This window comes from Neolamprologus multifasciatus, chromosome 6, assembly GCF_963576455.1.
Source record: "Neolamprologus multifasciatus chromosome 6, fNeoMul1.2, whole genome shotgun sequence".
Taxonomy (NCBI): domain Eukaryota; kingdom Metazoa; phylum Chordata; class Actinopteri; order Cichliformes; family Cichlidae; genus Neolamprologus; species Neolamprologus multifasciatus.
In genome coordinates, this window is record NC_140444.1 from 38,729,514 (window position 1) to 38,738,368 (window position 8,855).

The window sequence follows — 8,855 nt, forward strand, 5'->3', positions numbered from 1 at the left end:
TGTCTGATGCTCACTAATTACGCTCTTTGCATTCTCCTGTTTTCACCCAAAGCCAGACTCAGGCCATTAGAGTTTGTATTCGTTTCCATCAGGACCAGAAAAATCCTCTTTTTTATGGCACATACTAACCAGCATACCAGATCAAGTCTTGTCAGTCGATAGCTAACTGACAGCTCTATCAGATCAAAATGTGAAGATTAGGAACCGTGTCATATGGCATCATGGCTTTTACCTGCTAACGTGGCAGTTATCTGTAAGTGGACGTGCCAAACATCCTCCGGCATGATACCCCGACTAGTAAGCACTTAAAGCGTAGCAGAAAGTGCTTGGAGTGCTCCTGGAGAGTAGAAAAGCGCTATATAGGAATCAGTCCATTTACCATTCAAGTTGATAAATGGACCAAGTTTTCTTGAAAGTGTCTTTTTCCTACAGCTTCCATAGTGCTTCTTGTAATACTCCACCTGGGGCTTTATGTTGCTTCTTGTTCATTAAAGGTCAGCGTGTGGTAGATGCCGTCTCCTTCCATCAGCAGCAAGGCTAAGTTGAAAAATTCCAAAATATAAATCAAGCTGTCTTGTATGAGGTCTGAAGGATTTCTTGATGATCAGAACAACAACACAGTTTCACATGACTTTCCGCCTCTCAGGAAGTTCATCAACCTCCGTCATGCTGCGATTGTTCAGCAGCAAAAGGAAAACGTTTTTCTGGCTTTTATGATTATCAAGCATTGCAGCCGATTGTTTGTTAAAGCATTTCTAGCAGCAGCATTTTATTATGCAGAGCACAAGAAGCTAAAAAACGGATTAAAGCCCCGCCTTAGCTTTAAATGAAATGTTGCATTTTAAAAAATGAATGTGTTCTGTTCTTCACAACTTCCTGCTACTGCCTGATCAAAAATCATAGTTTGTCACAGCAGGCTGCAAACTCAGCAACAAATGAATCAGCTGTTCAGTGAAATGTGACAGTCGTGCAATTAAAACAACAAAAGAGAACAATTTTAGCTCTCTTTGGAGGCTAATTTTGACATAACTTTACTAAACACAGTCTTGGTAGTGGTAATAAACAATGTTCACTCCTGGCCATGAACATGCTCTTAGCTTTAATTGCTTCTCAGCGCAACAAGTTTGTTGGCTCATAATGATCCTTATTATAGAGCAGTTATTTATGCAGAAATTCGAAATAGTACTTGTTCAACTATCAGATGATATTTTTCTTCTTTTTCTTTTCTGTGTTTGTTCCTTTAATGTAAAAATGTGAGGATGTAATTATTGTTTTCACTACCCAATCAGCATCTAACCCAGACATAAGTTGTTTTTTATTATTTGCTCCAAGAACATTTTTCAAATGTCAAAACATGAGCACTCTTAACAGGATGGGGTCAAGGGTTATGATTACTTAGCCCTCACAGGATTTAACCTTCTGGCCTGATGAAGAGCACTAAAACTTGAAGCCAACTGCAGCGTGAATGTATTTGTAAATAAAAAGGGCGTTTACCCAAATGTCCTGCTTTTAAACTAAGAAAATGAACACAATAGCAAAGCTACTGAGCTCAGTGAGAAAAGGCAAAACACAAGTTTTCATAGTCACCTTTAAACCATCGACAAAGATTTGAAATGTAATAATAACATTTATTATATGAGAGAACATTTCTTGTGTTTGCCTTTGAATAAACCTGTTGACATATTATTAAATTAGCAACACTGGATTTTGCTTTTAGTGATACTTTCCTTAAAGCCTTTGTGCAGTCTGACCAACTGAGAGCCAACAATCGACCCAGTTACCAGGTGGTGGTTTATTCAAATCGTGACAGTTTTCATGACACATAAAGCATTACTTAGCTCCCGAGACATTTTGACACCACGACGTGGACACGTCGTCATCTGCCGTGACGACGTTACATTTACAACAATAAACTGTAAGAGAAAGACGGAGAAACAGAAGAGATCTTCACCTTGTCCTGTAACCACAGAGACTCTGTAATATCAGACACAGGCTGTTTGTATCCTTCCAGAGGTCACATTGCACATAAATATTTTTCCTTAAATAAAGCAAACACCTCAAGACCCTGTGTGTGAATCTGTAATTTTGTGTAATTCTGTGTGTGGGAGTCGCACGCGTCCTGGTATGATCCGGTAGAACATAACTCAGCGGTCTGCGCAGATGCACCACGCGCTCGCTCCACCACACCGAGTCCAACAGATGACCGGATATCAAACATGACCACTGACAAAGCAGCCTGTGGATCGTTTGTGGACCTTAAGTTAGAATATAAAGTGGGATTTTGCTGATTGATGGTGTGTGTGTGTGTGTGTGTGTGTGTGTGTGTGTGTGTGTGTGTGTGTGTGTGTGTGTGTGTGTGTGTGGTTGTGTTAATCCTAAATTACAGCAAACTGTCATTGCCTTCGCGTCACACCTGAACAGAGCCTCACGCAGCGTCTCTGTGTAGCTACTGTTTGCGTGGGAAGCCTCGACAAGCTTAGGAAGCAGGACGACTCCCGCTTCAGTTCGCCTGAACGCTCTCTCCTATTCGCTCCTTTCTCTTCGACGAGCTCGAGAAAGGAAGGAGTGCTGTCAACCTGCGACAGGAGACATTGAGGCAGAGACGGACTACTGTTTCAGTTCCAGAGCCCAGACATGCTGAGGCCATCCCGTCCGGCCCTTACTTTTCTTATCGCCCGCTGACGAGGACGACGAGGAGTTGGAGGACGAAGTCTTCGAGATCTCCACCTGTAAAAACATGAAATTTATCCTTATTATTTTATTTAGTGATACATCTACTCTTTCTTTCGATGCGCAATACTTCAGACTAACTACTACAATACCGAACGCACCTAAATTTTATTGATGTCTTGAATGTCTTAAATCGTAGGAAGCCTATGTGACTGTGTAAAATAATGACAACGATGAGAAGTAACCCAGCTACTGCGCCGGGACAGTGTATTAACGAATGGGTGGAATAGCCACTGTTAACATGAATAAAAATAATTAAAATAAAATAAAATAAAATAAAATAAAATAAAATACATTTAAATAGGAATTCATATTTATTTTTTATTTTTGTTTTTTCCAACTAAGCTTGCGTTTTCAAAAGCCCCAAACGCTGCCCGTTATGACGTATTAGGCCTGATCAAAATAAGTTAGAATATATTCAGAGTACAACAGCAATATAGTAAACAGGAGAGCAGTTAGAAGAATAGACTTTGCTGTGTTGGTAAAAAAAAAAAAAAAAAAAAAACCCACGTTCGCGCAAATGCAGGCGCAAAGTGGGAAACAACAGAGAGAAACTTTCGTTTCGAGGTTTCTTTCATCCCTTACCCAGGGTCTTTGTTGTCTGTTTTTCTTTAACAACGACGACAATAATTATAATTATAATTATATAATAATAATAATTTTATATAATCATAAAATAATTATAATACTTATAAAATAATTATAATAATTATGAAATAATAATTATAATTATAATTATAATTATAATTATACATAAATAATGGCCAAATGAGATAATCATTTTTAATGAATGAACGACCATGTAATTGGGATACTGTACATGTCAGGGGAAAGAATCCAGTGCGAATCATAAATTGACTCTATCTGTAGCAATGAGCGCTGACGACTCCTCAGTCCGGCGTAATGTTTTCCCTCTTACATCAAACTCCATAAAAACGGGACTACGCTTTGAGCGAAGACAGCCTGCTCTAATTCTGCAGCGGTAAACCGCTCTGCAGCTTTAGCACACACATAATCCACCAACCTCGACCATCCTACACGAGAGGGGAAAAGAAACAAAGTAACTAGTTCTGAACTCGAGTGATTACCTGAAGCCGCGGCGTTCAGACCTTTTTGAACGGCTTTAAAACGCCACGCAGAGAATATAAAATACAAGTCAAAGAGGACAGGCCACCTGCAACCCCCCCGAACTGAACTAGAGGAAGTGATTTTATTCTTCAGGCAAAGTGACAAATTTTAATATGCGACTATGAATTTTTATATTCGATAAGTAAAGAAAAAGAGAATTCGTATTTCCAAACAGCAAAACTGACGCTAGAATCAGAATTTGTCTTCAACTCTGAGTTTAGGGGGACTCTGGTTAGACAAAGAAGACAAAGAAGTATTTATTGGTAAATATTGCGTTTGTTTATGCTGTGTGTGTGTGTGTGTGTGTGTGTGTGTGTGTGTGTGTGTGTGTGTGTGTGTGTGTGTGTGTGTGTACCAAAGGTAAAATGAACAATCATACAATGACCTAATACGTGAAAGCAAAGGCTTGAACAAAGTTAATCCAGCATCCAGGGATGTTGTTGTGAACAGACGATATCCTTGAAACGAGCGAAACACAAACTGAACTGAAATAAAACCTTCTGTGAATTACATTATATCCAGATCTTAATTCCCTATTTTACGCACTGCAATGTAAACTTACAAAACAACAACAACAACAAAACTGAGTTTATTTCCTCAAGACCGGCCACTCACCCCCCCCCCCCTCCCCCTTATTTGCAGGCTTAGAGGTCTGTCCTCTTAAGGACGCTTTAAATTGTCCTCTGGGTTTCCCACTTTATTATTAATGGAAGACCAGGCTGAGCAACAGAAGCACCATTATGTTAGTTCACTGATGTAACATAGTGATGCTTCTTCTTATTAATTATTTTGCGGATTTTTTAAAACGAATTAATGGATTCTGATATAATTTTATTCAGCTGTAGCGTCTCTGTTGGGCTGTGAAAATGTGCATTCAGCCCGAGCCAGGAGTCTCAGGAGAGAGCTGACATGAGTTATGAAGTGGACTACATTCTCTTTTTGAAATATGAGGGAAGAAGAAAGCTCTCTGGCTTCAATTATGCACCACACTTCCTATAGACAATAGACAGGAAATTATTCTTCTCCTCCATCTCTTCTGTGGTGTTGTTTGTCTGCTGAACAAACAACCACACATGGCCATCGTCCACACTCCTCTCTGCAGGACAAAGCTCAGTGGTCACTCTAAGAAAGGCAACTTGTTGTGCTGATAATATTTATTCTGACATAAATAAGCATTATAAACAAAATGCAGAAGCATAAATCAGTGACATAAGCTACGACAATATAAATATAAATACGATGGCCTCCGTTTGATATTACTATGTTTTAAATGGCCAGATAAATGCTAGTGTGTGTGTGTGTGTTGGGGGGGGGGGGGGGGGTCAGCTGAATGCCAAAGGCAGGTAAAAATCTGTTGAAATGGGATTAAAACTGTTGGATTGGCCAAACAAATACATAGCAAACAACTACACGGCCCTCTAAAGCTGGAGCCAAGGCTTACATCTGGGCAGTGCAGCCAGAGCTAAAAGTACCAAAAGTGACCAAAAGTACATGACGTTACTGGCTGTAAGGATGAGAGTGTTGCAGGCTGGTTGGTCTGTATGGCAGCTCCTGGCCCTCCGGGCTCAACCATCAGAGAATGGAAACCAGCTTTCTGTAGACTTCTTTCATTTGTACTCTATCACAGTTGTGTGTACAATCTTTTTGTATGTTTATGATGATATATGTTTTTGCTTGAGTGATCAGTGCAAAAGAAGTCATGTGGCTATTACAAAAATAGGGAAACACTCTTCAATTTTACTATTTGCTCTCAGTTTTTTGGCTATTTCAGCAAAATTCTCCAAATAAATGTTGCTCTCTGATTACCCCCCATTTGTGTACTGTGTAATTCTAGCACACCATAAGCCTGTGCTGCTGTTTCCCCTTTCCTCTACCACAGTAGATTTTGGCTTGGTCTCTGCCTGTTCCCCACCCCACTCACTCATCACAGCACCGTAGAGACTGTTTGCATGTCTAAATGTCTGCACACTTATACAGTAGTGTAAGTATCACGTCTGCGTGGATAAGGGATGCGTCTTAATGCTGGAATTTAAATTCAGTGCATTAATATACACCGAGCTGATAACAGCTCTGTCTATCCTCTGCTTGCCCGCCAGTCCATTAGTTTTCATTCAATATGCAAAATATTCGCGGCTTGTTGGTGAATCTCGGTCAAATTGCAGCAGACAATTGCTTGAAACTTTATTTACGGCGCCACTGCTGTTGTTGTTAACTGTTTATCACTATTATTGTAGAGAACATTAAATTTAACAGCCGTAAAATATAGTAACTATGTGCTCATGCCGCTATATGAATAGGCTGCTGTGGAAAAAACATATGGGCACTCGTGCAAAAGCAAAACGTACAATTTTAAATGTGTCGATTTTACTTCACATCATGTAAAACCAACGAAAAGATGTCCCGTATTCTATAAATTCCAGACTATTCGGAAGTTAATTTTACACAATTTTTTATTTTGTGGAAAGTAAACTGCGTGACTCAGAGTTTTAAAAGAACTATGAACCTTCAGTAAATCCCACGATGCACAAAATTAATGTTTATAGTCTCCTGTCAGAAGCTGCCTACCAACAACGTGTTTAAATGTCTCCTTCAATGATTCATCTTTGTCAAATAAATCGATATGAAATAATTCAGTGTTAGGAGTGAATCAAATTTGTGATAATTTGTTGAGTCGAGTAAAAATAAACTGATTTAATTCGTCTTAAATATAAGGTCACCATTGGAAATGATTTATCCATCTGGTTTGTAAAAAAGAGTGCGTTGCTTTGCCAGATATATAGGACAGAATTCTAAATCTGTATTTGTCTGTAATTATAATCCTTGGCGATTTTAAACTGTTGCTACTTTTCTTCGAAAATAACTCTAAATTCCTCCTGCAGCGTCAGAACCTTCCTTTAATAATTCCTTTACTAATGAACCAGCTAACCGGAGACTATATGTGTACTGTTTGACTGATTATTATAATGAGTACCTTTTAACCTCATTTTCACAACAAACAGTGGCCGTAGAGCGCATCTTACCGCCTCTCTTTTCCGCCGTTCTTCCCGAGCCTCCGTCTTTTTTAGCTCGGCCTTGAAAGCCTGAGTGTCTCCGTGTTGTTCGTCCTTGTCTAGGATGTCCATTAAGTAAGAGATGTAGCTGGTGGCCAAGCGCAGCGTCTTGATCTTGGACAGCTTGGTGTCGGCCGGGACGTTAGGGATACATTCCCTCAGCTCCGCGAAAGCTGAGTTAATGCTCTGGGTCCGCCGCCTTTCCTTGCGATTGGCCGTTGGTCTTCGCTTCACGGTCCGAGGATGAGTGTGGTGATGATGGTGCATACCGACCGCGGTTCCGTTCATCGAGATGGTGCCGGGTCCTGGAACTAACCCTCCAGGGCCATAGTAGTGGTGATGGTGTGGGTCCAGTCCGACGGTTGACCCACTGCCGCTGTTGCCATGGTACTCCGGGCTGTAGCCGGGCGCAAGGCTGTACTCTGTAGGTGACATATCCGCGTGACTTATCAACCAGCTTGTGAAGTATGGTGGAGCACCGGCGTCTTCGTGACACCGACCGGCCGCCGCCGCATGCAGCGAATAGTGGTGGCTGTCGTGATGGTGCATGACCGGGTGGTGAGGGAAGCCCGAGACAAGACTCATAGTGACACACAAAAATACGCACTCGAGCACGCGTGAGCGCCCCCCACCCCCAACGCGCGCGCGCACACACACACACACACGCACACACACACACAGCGCGCGCGAACAAGTCCTTGTCGGATGCTGCAGCAGCAATCGCACCTTCGTTAGTCAGCAGCGCTCAGATGTCTGCATCCTCGGTTGAGTCCTCGCGGTCGAAGCCAATCGCTTCCGACCGTAAGGGTCGGTATTCCGTGCGACGGTACACTGGAGCCGTCCTAGCGACCTGTCGTGAGGCCTCTCAGTTGTGTTGAAACGACTCCTCCTAAGACATTTTCCTCATTTATCTTCTCTTTAAAAAGTCACAGCAGAACGTTTTAGGTCTTCTTTTACCGGCCACTCAGTGCGTATTCCTCTTCTTCACCCCCACCCCACCCTGCACGCCATTTAATCTTTCTCGAGACAGTTGTCAGCTGTCAGGCTCAGGGCAGTTTGGCAACGCGAGACTGGTCTGTTCAGGCACAGGGTTACAAGTGGCTAGTTGATACTGAACTATTCTCCAGCCAGCTTGTCGGTGAGAGAGAGGGAGAGAGGGGTTCATTCACCACGTCATCTTCACTACCGGGGAGGAGAAACTGATTTCACTGCCTCAGTCAACCAATGGCGAGCCTCCGCCCCTTGCTCTGGCCCCGTCTGCTGGCTCTGTTTACTTCACTTTTATGTCAGTGGGTCTGCTAAGTAGATATGCTGGCATACACAGATGCGCGCGCGCGGTTTACGTTCACGCGTGCAGAAACCACTCCAAAGTCAAGAACACAGCGATGCTGAGCCAGTTCTTGTTTCTGTTATCAAGAGTCAGGCTGCAATATGCAGACGAGTCAGCCCAAACTCTATGGACCATGTATGCATTTTGTTCACTATTTAACTGTTAATGTATTTTCAAACGTATTGAAGGAAACATGTCACAGTGACAGCGCGCTAAAACTCTCTGCTGCTGACATTAGATTAAGAGGCCTCTACTATCCTTTAATATGTTTGTTTTTTTTTGGGGGGGGGGGGGGGTAAGAGACTAGCTTCATCCTGTTTATAAAAATAATAATAATAATTTTGAACATGATTGGTGTTCATGTTCATACTAGTTTTAATTCAATTATATTATAGTGAATCTAGACGAGTTGAAAGTATCTTTCACCCCCTTTGAATTCAAATTTATTCCAACACTCAGCAAGCGTTCGGGAGTACCTGCTTATATTTGTGACAGAGCTCATTTGAGTTGTGTATCCGTAGTTTTATAATACGACGTAGCGCATGATTCGGCTAACGAAGCAGGTCCGCATATCCACATATACATATAAATCTCAACATTATAGTTTATGTAGGTTT

The 8,855-nt window shown here is 41.7% G+C and overlaps 1 protein-coding gene across 2 annotated transcripts; it reads right to left on the minus strand.

Moving 5' to 3' along the window:
• Positions 1-1,773: 1,773 nt before the first annotated feature.
• hand2 (heart and neural crest derivatives expressed 2) lies at positions 1,774-8,207 on the minus strand. 2 transcript variants are annotated; one of them, XR_014874751.1, is made up of 3 exons: positions 6,879-8,207; positions 2,414-2,727; positions 1,774-1,913 (listed from the first exon to the last, which is right to left on the minus strand). XR_014874751.1 is itself a non-coding variant. In XM_085164235.1 (2 exons), the coding sequence occupies exons 1-2, from the start codon at positions 7,491-7,493 to the stop codon at positions 2,608-2,610; spliced, it is 735 nt and encodes a 244-aa protein (XP_085020361.1). In that variant the 5' UTR covers positions 7,494-8,207; the 3' UTR covers positions 1,774-2,607. The 2 variants fall into 2 exon arrangements, 1 of the variants encoding a protein (XP_085020361.1); XM_085164235.1 differs by having other exon boundaries at positions 1,774-2,727.
• Between the last annotated feature and the right edge of the window lie 648 nt (positions 8,208-8,855).